General features: G+C 43.3%; 1 protein-coding gene and 1 long non-coding RNA gene across 4 annotated transcripts in view; one reads left to right on the top strand and one right to left on the bottom strand.

Annotated features, from left to right (window-relative positions):
* Positions 1-19,799, top strand: part of sez6l (seizure related 6 homolog (mouse)-like) — a 109,050-nt gene that overhangs the window by 50,084 nt on the left and 39,167 nt on the right. For all 3 annotated transcript variants that reach the window (XM_026172826.2, XM_026172827.2, XM_026172825.2), the window contains exons 3-4: positions 1,515-1,654; positions 8,967-9,162. In XM_026172826.2, the coding sequence (XP_026028611.1) occupies positions 1,515-1,654; positions 8,967-9,162 (336 nt within the window). The remainder of the gene's footprint in view (positions 1-1,514; positions 1,655-8,966; positions 9,163-19,799) is intronic.
* LOC113012343 (uncharacterized) lies at positions 10,168-12,615 on the bottom strand. Its single transcript, XR_013909930.1, has 2 exons — positions 11,353-12,615; positions 10,168-11,165 (listed from the first exon to the last, which is right to left on the bottom strand). It is a non-coding gene; the product is annotated as an uncharacterized LOC113012343 (long non-coding RNA).

The raw sequence follows: 19,799 nt of genomic DNA, 5'->3' as shown, positions 1-19,799 counted from the left end.
AAGCAGCATACAGCAATGGTCAGAGGTTTATATCTACTAATCATATCATGAATACCATGATAATTTGGGGCATTTAATAAGTTGTTTGAAAGATTCTTTCTCTATACCAGAATAATTGTTCAACATACACATTAAATTACTTAAAAAACAAGATTCCGCTACACAAGTTTGAATTTAGTTTTTATTTTTCTCTAATCTACACAGGGTCAAAAGTTTATACATACAGGTTCAAATATATAAATACATTGACTTAAATCATTGAGTTGGGGTCTAAAATGTATTTCACCTTGACAAAGCCAGGACTATTACCCTTTTTGCCAAGGTCTGGAAGAAACTGGTTAGGATATTAAGGAACAACCCAGGAACCACCAAGGCTCAAGCCTGCCATGAACTGGAAACTGCTGGAATACCAATGTCAATGTAGAGAGTGAAATGAGTTTTAAATTGCCACACACTAAGAGTGTGATGACCAGGAATGAAGCTCCTGCTTCAAAATCAATAACTTCAAGCTCACCTGATCCAGCACTAACTATATGCTTTAGCAAGAAGGAAAGTTTTAAGCCTAAACTTTTAAGTAGAGACAGTATCTGTCTGGCGAATCCAAATTAGAAGCTGGTTATACAGAAGAGGGGCTTGAAGCTGAAGGCTCTGTTTCCCATTCTACTTTTAAATACTCTAGGAACAACACGCTTTAGTCTGTCAGCAGCTACTGTTCATCTCCACTCTGCAAAAAATTTCTACCTCACATATTGTTGGTTTAACCAGTTTCATTTCTTTTAATTATAGCTGCCATATCAAAATTTTAAATAAAGAACTTGTATTTTAATACCTCAAGAATGTTTTGCTAAAACTACCTTTTCATAACCATTCATATTTTTCATGCGATGAAATATAACAACTTCTAAATTGGGCCTGTCATCAGATCAGAATTAATTCACCTGTGAAATTTAAAAAATGAGTTTGTGAAAAAAATCACCATTTGTATTCCAATCAGCTTCCGTACCCTGCTAACAAGTAGCAGGGTACTGATAAACTCAACTGAGATTTCTGCGCATATGCGCTTGTTTCTAAAGTGAATGTACAAAGATTATTATAAGCTTTTATTTTGATGTTAATTCAGCTTCATACAATTTATATTGTTGGTATTTTAATAACTGTCGATGTTTTTCTGTAAATATTATTCTGCAAAATAACAAAATTGTAGTTAATCAGTTAATTAGTCACATTATGCCTTTTAAACCAGGATATTTAATCAGTAACACCACAGGCCTTTTAAAATCTTTAGAGGAATAGAGAACATGATTATTTATATCAAGTCACAGCTTAAGAGTCTTCACTGCCCACTTTTTCTTCAGTGTAGCAGTTTAGATCCTTGTAACTTCCATCATTAATTATATGCAGTAGGGCTTCCAGTGACTTTCCAATCAGGCTCACAATAAACGGATTACAGGGCAGGATAGAACAAAAAATAAATAAAGGCCAATGCAATATAAATTCCTGTGTTTTCCCTCCAGCTGCATCCAGCTGCATGGTGATTTTTACTGATCCAGAAGGATACATTGACTCCTCTGATGACCCTCCTCTTCCAGACGGTACCTTCCTACGCTGTACCTACACTGTGACTGTGTACACTGGCTATGGAGTCGAGCTGCAGGTACACATCAGCAACATGTCAATGACATCACACACAGCCCAACTGCATTTATAGCATAATGACTCTTTGCTGGGTTGCTGGTTATCTTACTGAACAGTATTTTGTAAAGGCATGCTGCTGTGTTTTGTAGTTGTGGCTTAACCCAAGTTAAACTCTGCCTCCTTGTAACAGCTAATGGTAATGCTGTTCATTTCTGTATGATCCTCAAATATTTTTATGCTTTTAAATGTGTTAAATGTTTTCTTTATATATTATGTCACTTCTTTAGTCCAGAACTCAAAGATGCTTTATGTTAGTATGCACAAAAGTTAGTGTCAGAGGCAGATAGGCAAAGACCCAGGGGACCCCAACCAAACACTGCATCCAAAAGAGCTGAAAATCTGAGGCCATATGTCCCAATGGCAACCATGCCCTGGGGGATGAGGGAGGCCCTGGACGGAGCTCCAACAGCCAATGGTGGGGGAGTCGAGGGACCAGAGGCAGTGGCCAACCGACCCTGAGAACCACCCGTACCCTGGCGGAACCCCCACGACATGATGTAGAAGCCCAAGCCAGCCCAGACCGCAACTCCCAAGAGAGCAGGCCAGCAAGCACACAAAAAATGCCCACTCAGGCACTCCAGAAAGACCAGGCGCTGAGGGGGTTGGGGCTGGGGTGAGGGGAGCTTGGAAAGCCCCAGAGGCTCAAACCAGATATCCCAATGTGGTGAGGGGAGGAAGACAGGACAAAAGACATGCTGTGGGAGAGAGTCACAGATTAATAATAAATAATGATTCAAGGCAGAGAGGTGTAAAAACACATACTGAGTGAGAAAGGTGACTGAAGAAGAAGTACATCATGGGAATCCCCCAGCAGCCTAGACCTATTGCAACATAACTAAGGGAGGATTCACTGCTAACTATATGCTTTGCAAGAAGGACAGTTTTAAGCCTAAAGTTAAAAGTAGATACCTGTAGAGATCTGTCTCCCAAATCAACCCCTGGATCCAGCCTCTCATCTTAATATAAGATGGGGCCTGATTGTTCAAGACCTTGTATGTGAGGAGCAGGATTTTGAATTCAATTTTGGATTTAATGGGGAGCCAATGAAGGAAACCCAATATAGAAGAAATATGTTCTCTTTATAGTCTATGTCAGTACTCTTGCTGCAGCATTTTGGACTGGCTGGCTATTTGTCACACGGTTTTTAGGGAAACGCCTTTTCAGGAGTTTTTAGGACATCCTGATAATATCGAATTACAGTAGTCCAGCCTAAAAGTAATAAATGCTTGAACTAGTTTTTCAGTGTCACTCTGACACTTTTCCAACTTTATCTTCAAGGATGGATAAAGTTGGGTGTCATCTGCATAACACTGAAAATGTATGCTATGTCTTCTGTTGAGACTGCCTAACGGAAGCAAGTATAATGTAAACATAACTGGTCCAAACATGGAACCCTGTAGAACTCCATAATTAACCTTAGTGTGTGAAGAGGACTCTGCATTTACATGAGTCTATTAGATAGATATGATTCAAAGCACTGCAGTGCAGTATCTGTAATACCTACAGCATGCTGTAATTGCTCTAATAGAATATTATGGCCAACAGTATTGAACTCTGCACTGACGTCTCGCAGGACAAGCACAGAGATGAGTCTAATGCAGGGGTCGGCAACCTTTTTGATGATGAGTGCCGTCTAAAATTTCCTCAGAAGTCAATGTGCCATATGATTGCATTAGCAATAAATTTAATAACGCTCTATATGAACAGTTACACACTATATAGAAGAACTTTACAGAATTATATTTGTTCGCAGATGTTGGCAGCTATCAGCGAATAGTTATCAGCTATTTTGAAACAAAAAAATACACTTTTTATCCATAACAGCAAATGAACTGTACAACAAAAATGCAAATGCTATTTATGGTCTCCTCACAACAATGAAAACAAACGCTGTTGTGACAGTGATGTACACTGTCTTGTTGGTATATGTATGATTTCTATACATTTTACATCAGATGAAAACTTTGGTTGTACGATTCAGATATTTATTAAAAGCTAGACATTTTAAATGAGAATAAGAAAGAAAAGTATATCTTTGTGTCCCCCTTTCCCTGTTAATGCCCTACCTGGCCCCCTGGCAAAACTTTGCCAGACCCGCCCCTGCACAGTTACCAGCTGTCAGCTACAAAGGATCCTGGTGTTATTTGTCTCTCAGAAACAGTTCATAACTTCCCTTCAACTCATTCATGTCACCTAAAAGGTAAACCCGTTTCTCCATCACCTGTTCAGCTCTGATGATTCAGTAAGGACATCTCCTCGTTTCATCTTCATGTTTCCCTCTCACCACATAACCAAACCGATATCATGACCAGCAGCTTTTACGACTGTGGCTCCAGCAAACATCAGCTGATACTAGAACTTAATATTAAATAAATTCTAACAACAGCTGATCAGTCTTAAATATATTGCTGTTGTTTAGCGTGACATCCGCTGGTTTCCTCTTTCTGGCGGAAAGTGAGCAATAAACAAGCAAGAGAGAAAAGCCGATCAGCTGATCATTGATCAGTTTCATGATTAAAGTAGCAACAGGAGAGGGAGCGGGAGAGAGAATGAGAGAAGAGGCAGCTGACAGCATAAAGACACAGAATAAATCCAGCTTGTGTCTTTTTCCATTGTAGATGAAGTCCGGGACAAACTGCGTTCCTTTTCAGCTCAATATCAGTCTGCTATCAGTCTGCCCCAGGACAGCTGTGGCTACAACTGTAGCTTGCCTCCACCAGTGTGTAAATGTGAGAGTGAATGAATAGTGGAATTGTAAAGCTCTTTGAGGGTCTCGAAAAGCGCTATATAAATGCAATCCATTATCATTATTATTATTAATATGAAACGCGTAATATTTTCTCTGAATACGAGACGATTACGTTTTTTACGGGACGGTTGGCAACTAAGCTTACTAACTAACCTTATGAATAAAATAAAGTTCACTATCAGTAACATCATAGCACCCACCCAGCTGTTTAGAAACTCCGTCATGCTAGCTAGTACGCCTCATCCACCTGCTGGCCTCTGTGGAAGCTCCGCAATAGCCACCACCAAACAACTGAGTTATTTTTACACATCGGCCAGCATCTGGCCAATCCACCACCTCTCATTGTTTATACCATTACAAAAACAACAACAACAGCAACAAAAACCATTGGCCGGTAAAAACAAAAAATCACCATAGCTGGACGACCATAGCCAGTCCAGCTATGGGCGTGCCATCAGTTAACCCTTCACATGCCACAGCTGGCACGAGTGCCCAGGGTTGCCGACCGCTGGTCTAATGTCAGAGGCCATAAGATCATTTGTAACCTTCACCAAAGCTGCTTCTGTACTGTGATGAACTCTAAAACCTGACTGATACTCTTCAAATAAGCCCTTCCTCTGCAGATAATCGGTTAGCTGTTTGACAATGCTTTCAACTTTTTTTGAGATGAAAGGAAGGTTGGAGATTGGCCTATAATTAGCTAGGACAATTGGGCAAGAGATGGTAAGTAACAGTTTAACTACTGCCAGGTTGAAGTCAGATACGCAGCCAATTATTAGAGATTGGTTGATCATATTTAACGTTGACTTCTTTGAGGAGTCTTATAGGGATGGGGTCTAAAAGACACATTGATGGTTTGTAGGAAGTAAAATGTTGGGTTTCAGAAAGCAGGACCCAAACACAGGAACTTTAGAGTTGGCGACAGTGTGTTTATTTACATTTACAAAACAAATAAACAAATAAAAACCATGTATTGCAAACAATCCATAGTGTGTGATTTCTTCCGTGATGACCTCCCAGTTCCCATGTACTGAATCCTTCCTGTGGTCGGTGGCAACAAACACAAACTCATCTCAGTTCAATTTACAAAAAGAGCTCAGCTCTCTTGGGTTTCCTAACAAAACATGACACAAAGGTAAGTACACTTATCGTATACAATGACTGACAAAGACGGATTCACCTGGTGAGCTAGAGTTAATGGAGTCACTTTTCAGGACCCGGGCTTTTATGTGATAGTCGGATTAAATCGTATGAAAAACAGAACCCACCTGACCTCGCAAGAGTTTAGGCTCTTGGCTGCGTGCAGGTACGTCAGGTTCTTGTGGTCGGTCCAAACGACCAATGGATGTTCCATCCAGCCAGTGTAATGCGTTTGTTGACTAGCAGTTCACGGTCACTCAGAGTTTCTTTCAATCTGAAAGAGGCACTGAGAAAAGAATGCACAGGGACGAAGCTTACCCTCAGAGGTCTGCAATAACAGCCCCAACCCCTGAATCCAAAGCATCCACTCCTACCATGAAAGACTTTGAGAGATTAGGCTGAACCAAAGGCTGAAGGCTGGAGAGAGACTGTATAACGGACTAGTGGGAAGTGGAACACCTGGGAGCAAATCTATCCCGCAGTTGTAAGGATGATGAGGTGGGATAAAGAGAGCTAAATCCTTGCTAAAAATTTTTGCCAAATCATGGTAGACCGTAGGAACAAAGGTTAAATCAGGGGTGTTGAACTCCAGGCCTCAAGGGCCGGTGTCCTTCAGGTTTTCGATATCACCCTGGGTCAACACACCTGAATCAAATGATTAGTTCATTACCAGGCCTCTGGAGAACTTCAAAAGAATGTTGAGGAGGTTTTTAACCATTTAAATCAGCTGTGTTGGATCAAGGACACATCTAAAACCTGCAGGACACCGGCCCTCGAGGCCTGGAGTTCGACACCTGTGGTCTAAATGGTAAATGGACTGATTCTTATATAGTCTTTTTCTACTCTTCCGGACTACTCAAAGTGCGCTATACAACATGCCACATTCACCCAATCACACCCATTCACACAAAAACTTTCTGCTAAGCTTTTTAGTGCTTCCTAACTAACATTCAAACACATTAATACTCAGATGGATGCATCGGAGAGCGAATGGGGTTAATATCTTGCCTAAGTATATGCATCTACTCTTGATTAAACCTGTTTGATCAGGATGTATTATGAATAGGGTGATTTTTTTCTAATCCCTACATTTATGACTGCGATTGGGTGGTATCTGGATGGGAGTATGGGATCCTTGGTTTAAGAAATGGACTAATGATGGCAGTGTTATTGTTTGGAGATGATCTGTAAACATTCTGGATTTGAGTTACCATTCTGAAAAAAGTGGTTGCTAGCATAGACCACCATCTAGCCCTAGGGCTTTATTGTTTGAGAGATGTTGTAGGGTTTTGTGAAATTTAGATATTGAAAGAGATGAATCAAGAGACAATCTGTTTGTCCTTTAGTTTTGATAGATTTAGATTTAGATACATTTAGATTTAGATCAACTCTTCAATGTCTTCAATATGGATTAATCTGTGACGAGTATAAAGCTTTGTAAAAGTATTTAAAAGATTTATTTATTTGTTGTGGATCATGAATAATGTTCCCAGTTGAATCCTTTATAGAATAAGTTGTTGTTTTTTCTTTATTTAGTTTTAACTGTGGTTAGCAAGGAATTTTCGAATTTATTGCTATGTTCAAAGTTAGTTAAACAACTAGTAGCTCAGTGTTTCAACATTCGGAAGAAGGGATTCCACTCATGTGTAGAGATTGACGAGGTACAACACATATCCAACCACTCTGACCTGTCATCCTGGTTGAAGATATAACACCCCCACCTGAGATAGGTTACCAAGCCCCAAGTGTGATGAAAGAAGGGTCGATGAGTGCGAGAAGAACTGACCTGAAAGATATATAGCCGGATACCAAGACTACGTGAAGTACCCTCAGTGATCAGTACAGAAAGGTTCAGTGATGAAGGTGCCTAAGAAGTATAACAAGCTGTCCATACCTGAGGTCTTGGAAACTGCCAAGCAAACACTCACAGCCTTGGACAGCCGCTTGAAGAGATACACCAGAGAGATAAAAGGCAGGAAATAAGCCAGCTGTTCTCCAAAGAACCAGCAAACGTGTACTCTCAGTGGCAGGGGAACAATATGAGCACAACACCACCAAGGTTGGAGACGGAGCAATACTGGAAGAGCGTGTGGCAGAAGGACGCAATCCATAACAGCAATGCTGGGTCTAAGAACAGACCACAGCAACCTCCCTGAACAGGTCCATTTTAAATAGCAGTGGGAGACATCCAAGAAAGGGTCTCCAGTATGAAGAGTTGGAGAGCACCAGGCCCCGACATGATTCATGCCTACTGGCTGAAGAAGCTGAATGTATTCCACGAGCATCTGGCAGCACAAACAAACCCGCTGCTAGTTGATGAGAGACACCCAGAATGGCTGGAGTGTCCTAATCCCCAAGGACCCCCATAAGGGACCAGTCCCATCCAACTACCGGCCAAACACCTGCCTCAGTACCAAATGGAAGCTCCTCTCAGCCATCATAGTGGCCAAGATGAACAGGCACATGGCTCAATACATGAGCAGGGCACATAACGGAATAGGCAAGAATACCAGAGGTGCAAAACACCAGCTACTCGGCTGACTGCTCTGTCTCAGACTGCAAGACTAGATGCTAGCAGGCAAGGCACACATGGAACGGTACAACAAAGTGTCTGGCATAGTATACAGAAACATCTGTGCTGAGTATGGACTGGAAGTCCTAAGGTCAAAATGGGAGATGTCCCCAGGGTGGTCGAGAATGACTGAGGTAAGATCCTGTGGGATTTCCAGATTCAGACTGACAAAATGGAGGTGGCTAACCAACCGGACATAGTAGTGGTAGACAAGCAGAGGAAGATGACTGTGGTAGACGTAGCAATACTGAACCACAGCAACATCTAGAAGAAGGAACAGGAGAAGCTAGAGAAGTACCAAGGGCTCAGAGAAGACCTTGAGAAGATGTGGAGGGTGAAGGTAACGATGGTCCCAGTGGTGCACTTGGTGCAGTGAGTCCCAAGCTAGGCAAGTGGCTCCAGCAGGAACAACATCTGACATCTCTGTGCAGTATCTTCTCCTCAAGCTCCCAGGCCTCTGGTAGAGGACCTGAGCTTGAAGGATAGAAGTAGTCAGATACAAGTAGTCATTTGAATCCTTAATTCTCTCCCTTCCTAATAACATCCCGCCATCTCTCTTTATTATCACATTAATTACACATTCCTCTTTCTCTTGCTGTGGGACTGCTGTCTATCTTGATGCACTCCTTCACTGCTGGTGTTAGAAAAAACAGTTTCCTCAGACTGTGAGAGACTTGAAGGGAGCTCTGTTTTACTTCAGATGACCAAGTACTTCCTGATGGAGTGCAATCTAAACATTAATACTGTATGTATTCAAGTTTTCCTACAAGATGTGTTAAACATGCATTTTTTTAATGTGTTTGTTTCCAGGTGAAGAGCGTGAACCTTTCAGATGGAGAACAACTGTCTATCACAGGTGTTGATGAACACGGTTCTTTGCTGGTCTTGGCCAACCATACACTGCTTGTTGAAGGTCAGGTGATCCGCAGTCCCACTAACACTCTCTCTGTCTACTACTGCTCTGGACTGGAGGGAAGCATGGGTATCTTCCAGCTGCACTATCAAAGTAAGTCTACACACCACTCATTTACACACTTACTGAAAAGAGTGTACAAAACTCAGTTTATGCCATGACTAAAACATGAATATTCATTTATATTAACAGGTTATAGAAATTCAATAAATAGTACTTTCATTAGGGCCTAAGGGGCTGTTTACACTTTATACACATGCTAATTACAGAATCATAAACCATCTCACCTAATCAGTTTGCATGGTGATTGAATCTGTCATGTTAATTCGCTGATTAGAGCCCTGATTAATTGGCTCTCATCTCATTATGACACTATATGGGATATGGGAGTTTGTATAAAGAGTCCCCTTGTTGTGTATGTTTCTGTGTGTATATGTGTGCTGTGTCATCCATTAATAAATATGGTAATTATTCCAAAGGAAGAAGCATCCAAGTACTACGATCCACTTTCTCCATTAATTACAGCCATTTACTCTTTTTATATTACCGCTAGACAGAAGAATAGTGCTGAAGTGTTATCAAGGTTAAAAAAACACACACACAACATAAAGAGACAAGGAATATTGTCTCACACAGCTTACATGGCTTGTTATAATTAGGATTTTTCAAATGCCCATGACTACTTGATTTCTTAAGTCATTGGGTTCTCAGTATGAGAAACTATGTTGCACCCTTGGATGTTTTAATTAGCTGGTTCTTGGCACCATCTGTTATGGCTCTGCAGCTAGATATGTGAATGTCATGCACCATTTACATACATCTGTACTGATAAGTTACACTATGTACTGTAGTCTAGCCCTACATTTTATAACACTGTTCAGTATTTCCCATAATCTTTTAATATTATCCATCTAATTGCCTCTTATAGTATTTCTTTTTACTATATCTTAGTATATTGTAGGGGTGTGTATTGGCAAGAATCTGGCGATACAATATGTATCATAATACAGGGTAGACGATACGATATATTGAAATACTGAAAGCCAGACAGATATTTGTGTTTAGTAGGACTCAATTTAATTAGGAAAACTCACAGTAAACAGTCCAAACTGTTTAATGCTTGACATGAAACATCTGAAACAAAAACACTCTCTAAGTTCAAAATGAATGGAGAAATTAACATCTGCCTTATTAGAAGTCATGTCAAATAAACAAACAAAAACTACTTTACTGAAATATCAAGTATTTAACATGAAAAACGTAAACATGTAACACTGAAGTCTTTCTAAGTACTATGATTGTAAAATACTTATCCAAAAACTGCTCTATGGAGCATCAAAACAAAGTACTTTTTATGTGTCCTTAACATAAACAAATATAAATCAAAAATGAAATTGCTTGAAGAATCCATCCAAGTAAACATTAACAAAAAATGTAAAGTGCTATTACAATTAAGTGTTAATAAAATAAAGTACAGCTCTGCAGTGTCCATCAATGGAACACTTTTAGTACAACCTGAAAAAAGGAATTTACTCATCTAAATAAAAGTGCTTATGAGACTCAACCAAAATGTCAAACATTCTCATATCAGAGATTTTACATGTGTAGTGTTTTCTCAGTGTTTATTTTTCAATTTCCAGATTTTTGTGCAGGAATACAAGCTGATCGACATGGTCAGCTCTCAGGACACTTCTCTGTGCATTTACTATGTCTCCTGCAGAGGAGAAAACTCTCTCTGCAGAGACACTTGTTCCAGGAATGCATAGGAAACTCCTTGCTACTTTGGATAGCTGAGGGTATTCCTGTTCATGGTCCTTCCACCAACTGAGAGGATTTCCTGTGAGAGGCAAAGGGGTCTCATCTCTATACCTCTTGATCTCAGCTGCAGCAACATCATGTTCTGATTTTGGTGCAGTATTGTCACTAGTAGAGGCAAACGTAGCTCCGAGCAAGTCCACCAATGCACATGAGGTCCTCTGTCTTTTTAGGGGTGGCCGAGGGATGGAGTCAAAGTTGTCTTTGATATGTGGGTGATGAGCCTCCTCTGTGGCATTCTCTTCCTCCACCTGTTTGTCAGTCTCCTCATTCTTTTGCTGCTGAAAAACATTAAATTCAAATAGTATTAATGTCAGAAAGTCAAAATTCAAATCCAAGATTCACCCTGTTTTTCACTAATATTTGATGACAAATGTCATCAATATGCATTTTTTTTTGCTTTTTACTTTATTCACTTGCTTATAACTTCAGTTGAATTTTTCCAAATAAATTAATTTATTTACTTACATTTTCTTCCTTCTTTATCACAGTCACCACAGTGTCCAACAGTCTGGAATAGGTCTCACTGGTCTCTGCTTCAGACAGGAAGGGCAGGTCCTTAAACCGAGGATCAACAGTTGATGCCATCCATAGTGTCTCCCTCTCATTTACATATCTCTTTCCCAGATCTTCTGCTATGGCAGTCTTAATGTCCCTTACTGTCGGTGTATCATCAACACTTTCTTGTGCACCCATCACAAGCTTGGCATGAAGAGGAGCAATGATGGACAGGGTTGGCATACTCTCCTCTGACATCACCAGGGTGGCGTCCTTCATAGGCTTGAGTGCCCTGACAACTTCTTCTGCACATGTGATGTCAGACTCACTTAATGTGAAAATTTCTTTTTCACTCTTCCTAACTTCTGCAGAAAGCAGAGCTGCACAGATGGCTGGTTGCTGTTCTAAAAATCGTTCTATCATATCATAGGAGCTGTTCCATCTCGTAATTATGTCCGTGATCAATCTGTGAGCTGGTAGCTGAAGGAGGCGCTGTTTCTGCTTCAACTGGTTGCTGGCTGTGGTGCTGCGCCTGAAAAAGGCTGTTACACGTCGGATCCTCCCGAGAAGTCGCACCACGGATTGTATTTTCAGTGCTTTCTGTGAGGCGAGATTCAGACTGTGTGCAAAACATTGTATGTGCGTTATGCCTGCAAGTCTAGCCGCGAGAGCCATGTTTGGTGCATTATCGGTAACAACAACAAGGTCCTTTGCGTTCAATCCCCATTCAGCCACAGCGTCAGTTAGTAACGCTGCAATGTGCTCACCTGTGTGACTGTCATGCATGGCTCGGGTTTGTAGTACATGAGACTGAAGGTTCCACTGGTCCGTTATGTGATGTGCTGTAACAGTTACGTACGATTCAGTGGCTCTCGAAGTCCAAGCGTCGCATGTCAGAGCAACTGTCTCAGCCGAGCTGAGAGAGTCCAGCACTGTCGCTTTGACTTCTTGGTACAGCTTTGGCAGAGCGATGTCCGTGATGTGTTGTCGAGAAGGAACGGTGTAACGGGGCTCCAGCGTTTTAATCATATTACGAAATCCTTTATTCTCCACAACACTCAGAGGGCGCATGTCTTTGCAAATAAAAACAAGTACTGACTGCGTTATTTTTGTTGCACGAGTTGAAGTTGCTGGTAGTTTCGAAAAGTTAACTTCTTCAATTGTCCGTTGAGAGGGATCGCCTCGTTTCGTTTTAAAATTAGCATTTGACGCTACGTCGCTATGGTGTCTAGACACGTGTGTTCGTAAATTTGTGGTGTTACCCGAATATTTGACTCTGGCGGTGCAGATTTTACAGACTGCATAGCTCTTGTCATAGTCTTTACTTCCTTCTTTTGTCCTAAATCCAAAATGAGTCCACACATCAGCTTTGAAAGCTGCGGGGGCCGGCTGTATCCTCTCCTCTTCAGTCATCAGTTAGCTAGCATCACACACGTCCACTGACTGTTCTACTTCGTTCTTTTGGCAAACTAGACGCTTCTACAGTTATCGCGAGACCTCGTTTTTACGTCATAGTAAAGGCGGTGAAAACTGCAAACCAGTGGCCGGAGTTTGAATTCCAACATACAAAAGAAATAAACAGTAAATGCATGTCATTTTTCAATTAAAAAAATCGATAACACTGATTTTAAATATCGATTCAGTATCATTGCGTGAAATATCGCGATATTTCGTTGTATCGATATTTTCTTACATCCCTAGTATATTGATTAACTTATTTTAATATCTTTTATCTTATCTTTCTAATTTCAGCATCTTCATTTCTCTTTTTTTAAGAAATCTCTGTATAGTGCATTCTTCTTTCTCCATGCATGTTGCAGACCTTTTGTTATCCATGGACAGTATATAATTTATGTTTCCTACCATATTGCTTTATTGGACAGTTTTATACAATAACAATTATTATACAATAATGTAAATATTCTAAGGAATTCATCATACGCACCATTAACGTCTTGTTTCTGATATATTTCACCCTGTTTCATTAAAGCTTTTTTAAATGCATTTATTCTTTCTTCTGTTCTTACTCGTCTGTACTCTTTTTATCTGTCCACTTTATGAATCTTGTAATTCCTATCGTGGACTGTAAAAATTGGAAGATGATCACCGTCTTATTTTCAATGTCATTTGTTAAAATGTTTCCTATCAGAGTTGCATAATGTGATGTGATCCTGGTAGGTCTAGTAATTTTGGGGAATAGGTTCATATAGGACATCGTGTTAATAAATTCCTCTGTGATTTTGTTTATTTGGGTTTAGCAAATCAATATTGAGATCTCCACAAATGAAAAGTTTATTGTGAGCTATTTCGGTAGATGTTTCTTCTATCAAGTCTTTAAAGGTCTCAATACTACTACCTGGAGCTCTGTATATACAGCTAATGATTACATTTTTTCTTTTTTCTTTAAAAATTTCAACTGTTATACAATCCACCACATTAAATTTCAAGGATTTTCCCACATACAAGGCCTCTTCTCCCCCACCTTTGTTTCACAGAGTTATAAATGTGACTTCATAACCTTCCAGTTCAAAGTCTTTTCCGTTTTCCATGTTAATCCAAGTTTCCGATCAGGCAATGACACTGAATGCATGGGCAAACTGGTTAAGGTATTCTTTGATATGATTAAAATTAGCATATAGACTTCTACAGTTAATGTGGATAATTGTTAATTTATTCTCAGTTTTAATCCTCGGATTATACTCTTCATTTGTATAGTAGCAGCAGTTGTTATTGATAGACGAGAAGAGGATGTTGTCTGGATTTATTTAATATTCCAAGTCCTGTGTATTTTGATCCACATAGTTAAATGTTTTCAGTTCCAGTTGACTGATGCAGCTGCTTTTTACAGATGCAGCTGAGCTGTTCCTTTCAGTGTGTCACACACTGTGTTTGTTACCTTAAGGTTTGAGTTTGTTTGTTACCTTGTTTATAGTCCAGATCATGTTGCTCACTGATATTTTTCTGCATCAGCAGAATCCTTCTCTTCATTCAGTAGAGAAACACTGAGATATGAGTTATATTATAAACTACAACCTGAGATTCATGGGTGGTACTGTTATTTGGTGTTTGCTGTCGCTGCAGTAGAGTATTATTTCCTGTTTCTGTTCCAGCACACAGTGGTTTTTATGTGTAGCTTGTCGGTATAGCCACTTTAATTAAAAACGTATATATAACCTCTTATTTTATAACCTAATGTATATGTGCTTCATCAAAAGCACACTCTGTTGATTCGCTCTCTAATTATATTTACAGTATTCCGTCACTGTGTCTTTAGGGATTCGCTAGCTTAGCTTATAGCTGACTTGCTACCAGCATGGATTCTTCACCTGTCCCTCCTGAACTTTCCTGCTCATTGTGTCAGATGTTTAATTAATCCTCAGCCTTCTTTAGCAATAATGTTACTGGTAATAAATGTAGCCTATTGGCAGCTTTGGAGGCTAGGATCACTAAATTGGAGACCCGGCTTTGCATTCATAAATACTCGTAGCTTGCCAGCCCACTGTAACCGGTGCAGTTTTTCCCCACTCTGCAACACACCCACCAGGGATCAAACTCTGGTTACTAGTGATTCTGTTCTGAGACATGAAGCTAAAGACACCAGAAACTATCGTCTAATGCACATTTCTAATTTAATTATATGAATTAGACATGTGCAATTACCCTCCTTTGGCAGGAGCAGAGGGGAAAAATTATTCTCAGAATTAACATGAAAATCCTTGAAGTGAATAGTGCCTGTGGAAATAGTCATATGCAAAGTAATCATACAGTGTACCTTTTGATTCTTTAAACATTAAATTTTCTCTCAGCAAGACTGCAATAGCAACTGTTAGTGATGTTCAGTAATAGTTTTCAAGTATCAGTTAGACAGTCATGTTACTATAATGCGCAAAACCAGAGTTATGAATGATTAAGGCAAGACCATTAGAACAAGATCTGACCTAAAATTTATTGTCATCACGATATCAGCCTGTGCGATGGGCCCATCGCAAAAGATGGTGTAAACTGCGATAATTGGGTACCTTAAAATGTTTACACACGCGCTTTAAAGAATTTACCAATCAAAGAAACCCCTTTACACGTTTGACCAGTCGAATAGAGCCCTTCACGGCATTAACCAATCAAATGGATTAGAGGCCCGCCTCCTACGTAGGTGGTGAGCGAACAACGCTGCAGCAACGAGTCAGAGTTGTAACGGCTGAGAGCGAGACGCATGACGAGAATGCTACTATGAACTTGTGGCTAAAAAAAAAAAAAAATAGTACCTCGCTTGTTTGGAGGTACTTTGGATTTGATAAAGACGACGTTCTCCAAACACAGGTACTCTGCAAAACTTGCCGAACACTCGTGGCAACCACCAGAGGAAACACGACTAATCTCCACCATCATCTTCAATACAACCACAGAGAACTGTTTGAAGAGTTTCAGAAAGATAGGGCTAGCCAAACAAAGGTTTCTAATGTTAAGACAAAGAGCACAGCAGTCCAATAGCTGTCTCTGTATCAGAGTTTTTGAAGTGGAACTGCTTATGAGAAAACGTCGAAGCGGTACAAGGAAATAACAGAGGCCATTACACATTTTTTGGCTAAAGACATGATGCCTGTAAATACGGTTAGCAGAGAGGGCTTCACCAGTTTGATACATAAAGTGGACCGTGTCACGGTCCGCTGTGACAGACCGTGCGGTGGTGTGTATGGTGGACCCAGGTGCGAACACAGGTGAGCAGACGGGAGTGAACTTTAAACAAAAGCGAGCCTTTTATTGTGGCTGATGACAAGGTATACAAATACAGCAGGGATAGCGTGGCTAAACAGAAACCTAAACTGGGAATAACTAAGGTAAAGCTATGACTAAGAATGCAATAGACCGGGCATGGAAACATAGAGGGTGGAAACACAGACGACGCGACACAGACTACATGAAACACAGAGACTAAATACACAAGAGGGATGATCAGGGGAAGTGGCCACACATGGGAACACAGCTGACACAGATAAACATAACAAGACATGGCAGGAGTAAACAACACTGACGGGAGACTGTCAAAGTAAAACAGGAAGTACACAGAGGTGCAAACAGGAGGAGAGAGAGAGCACGGGCATAGTGGGCTGGGGAAACATGGAAATGAAACACGAGGGGAGATGAGGGCTCACAGATACATAGAGGGGCACACAGGGGATAAGAGTCACAAGGGGAAGTCAAATAAGGAACAACATAACAGGACAACTCAGGAAACATGACCTAAATAAGGAACGAAATACAAAAATACAAGGAACTGAGAATACTGGGCCCACATGGCCCAGGACCATGACATCACCCCCCCCCTAAAGGGCTGGCTCCCGACAGCCCAAACGCGAGAAACAAAACAAAAACAGAAAACAACCCACCCAGGGCGGGAGGCGGGGGACCAGGACGGAGGGACCAGAACGGGAAACAAAACAAACAATAGAAAACACAGGAGCACATGACCACAGTCCAAATACAGTTCAGGGGGCCGACCCAGAGCCCACAGGCACAAGAGTTCACGGGTCACACGGTCGGGGGGCCGACCAGGCGGGTGGCACAGGTGACAGAGCCGGTCCGGAGGCCGGCCGTGCGGAAGGCAGCGGCGGCGGCGAAGGAGACGACGGAGCAGTTCAGGGGGCCGACCGCGCGGAAGGCAGCGGCGGCGACGAAGGAGACGGAGCAGTTCAGGGGGCCGGCCGCGCGGAAGGCAGCGGCGGCTCCCAAGTGTCAGGCGTACCGGCCGAGGCTTGGAGGGCACAGGACCAGGCGACGCTGAAGCAGAGGCTGGCCCAGGCGACGCTGAAGCGGAGGCTGGCCCAGGCGTAGCAGAAGCACAGGCCGGACCAGGCGTAGCAGAAGCACAGGCGGAGGCTGGACCAGGCGAGGACGAAGACTCGGATGAAGCTGGACCAGACGAAGCACAGGCTGAAGCAGGACCAGGCGACGACGAGGCGGCCGCAGGTGGCGGCTGGACAGGCTCCTCGGGCCCTCCAGCTGACGAGGCATGAGGCTGAACGGGCCCCTCGGACCCTCCAGCGGAGACAGGAGGCTGAACGGGCCCCTCGGACCCTCCAGCGGAGACAGGAGGCTGAACGGGCCCCTCGGACCCTCCAGCGGAGACAGGAGGCTGGATGGGCTCCTCGGGCCCTCCAGCTGACGAGGCATGAGGCTGAACGGGCCCGTCGGACCCTCCAGCGGAGACAGGAGGCTGAACGGGCCCCTCGGACCCTCCAGCGGATACGGGTGGCTGAACGGGCCCCTCGGACCCCCCAGCGGAGACGGGTGGCTGAACGGGCCCCTCGGACCCTCCAGCGGAGACGGGTGGCTGGACGGGCCCCTCGGACCCTCCAGCTAACGTGACGTGAAGCGGTGGTGTCGCCGCAGGGTGCCGGATAGGCACACCTGGGAGTCCAACAGCAGATGCAGGACAAACAGTTATGTAGGCCCCTGGCTGGACTAGGAGCTGAGGAAACACAGGCTGCTGAGGCACAAACCCAGAGAGAGAGAAAACAGGTAGAAAACAGTCTATAGGGCTTAACATCTTGGCATGAAAAACCGTGAAGTGAACAGTGGTAGGGACCACCAGTTCAGAGCCAGCAATCATTAGGTTCCCAGAGTCTGCATCAGTCCAAGGTGGCTCGCAGGTTACTGGCCCAGTCTCAGTAATCCTAGGAGAGGCCAACATAAGCTGGTTGGACTTAACCGATGGTAGTGTGCGGCTCAGAGGAGCTGGTTCAACCATACGGAAAACAAGAATTGCCACTCGATCCACAAAAACAAGGCTTAGATCATCAGGAGCTAACTCCTGAAAAAACAGTAAATACACAGGTATGGACCTAACCAATGTCACCGTGGTAGCATGACTGTGGTGTGTTGGATGGATGTGTTTGTTGGAACCTGCACCCGCAGTGATCTGTGGCGTCAGAGTGATGACTATATTGAGTGGAGAGACAGATACAGGCAAAACGGTACGTAAACCATTAACTGAAGCAGGTGACACTTCAGGCTGAGAGTGAGTGGTTACAACATTGTTCGAGGCTAAAATCTTATCCAGTGATGAGTTCACAGAGACAGGAGAAAACGGTGTCACATTAACCCTGATCTCAGCCTCCATCTCCTGAGTGGAGGTACTGGTGCTGGAGCAAAACAGTTCAGAATCACCCTGTGTATGACCTTCAGGAAGACAGAATTCATATTGTGACGTTACACAGTCCAGGTTACCATGATCAGCATTTATGTTTTCATCTTGACAGGTTAGAGTGAGTTCATGATCGGCGTTCACCGTTTTCAGTTCATTAAACACAAGAGTAGCAGGGAAAACAGGATCACTAGTCATGTTACACTTTAATCCATGATTTGCCAACTCTGCAATATCCTTGCTTACTGTGGCTTCAGAGGGCCCCGGAGTTGAGAAAACACAGTTCTTGAGGTCAGGCTCAGAAACAGATAGCTCAGACTTGGATGGAACCTCAGACATGGTAAAAGACACAAAAGGAAACACCTTCACCCCACTACTCACACTATTACCCTGAGAATCAGTGGAAGTCTCTTTCAGTCTATGTGTAGATTTTGTGGTCCCTGCAGGATTGAGTGAAGCAGTCATGATCGGCTGAGAAGGACTGTCCCTAGCCTGTGGCTTGGTGAATAGCTCATTGCTAGCCATATCACCGGCTAAGTCTGTAGTTACTTCACATGCCGCCCGCTCAGAGGAAACTTGGCTTGACAGAACAGGTTCACTCACCTCCGAGCATCGGGTGATGCGGTGACGACGCGAACGCCGTTTTTTCTTGGCCGTGGGCCCCGTTAACGTGGAAAGTGGAGCCTCCTGCGGTGACGCAGAGGCTGAGGAGGCGAGTGTTGGCGGAGCGTCAGGCGGGAGCTCCTGGCAACTCCGGGGGCCCCCAAAGGCCAGGCGTGTCCCGCGGAAAATCTCACCGTAGTGAGGAGCGAGCCCTGGCTTCCCCCGTAGCTCCTCCTCCAGTTGCGCGCATGCGGCGCTCTGCCGCTCCTCGAGGTCGAAATCCATTACCTCCACAGCCTCCTCGTGTCGCTCAGTGGAGGGCAAGACATGCCGTAGCGATGAGCGACGGCGACGTGAACGCCACTTCCGTCTTGAAGTGGACGCGGATGGAACTTGGTTTTCTGTGGCGACTGGCTCCTCGTCTTCCGACCACATCCGCGCCAGAAAGGAAGCGGGAGAAGAGTAGTCCGATCGAGGCAGCGAGGACGGGCGGCCGGTCCGAGGCGGGGCGGCTGGCGGAAGCTCCTCCTCGGAGATAAGCCAGGGCTTCCAGCGTAGCTCATCCTCCCGATACGCTCGCAACACCTGCTGCCGCTCCTCCTCACCGAAGTCAACAGCCTCGGGCATCTCCGTGCAGGCAGGCGGTGGCGAAGATGCGGAAGCTGATGAAGTG

The sequence above is a fragment of the Astatotilapia calliptera genome, chromosome 7, assembly GCF_964374335.1.
Source record: "Astatotilapia calliptera chromosome 7, fAstCal68.1, whole genome shotgun sequence".
Classification (NCBI taxonomy): Eukaryota; Metazoa; Chordata; class Actinopteri; order Cichliformes; family Cichlidae; genus Astatotilapia; species Astatotilapia calliptera.
The sequence above is the reverse complement of the archived record's forward strand: the minus strand, read 5'-3'. Positions and strand labels throughout refer to the sequence as shown.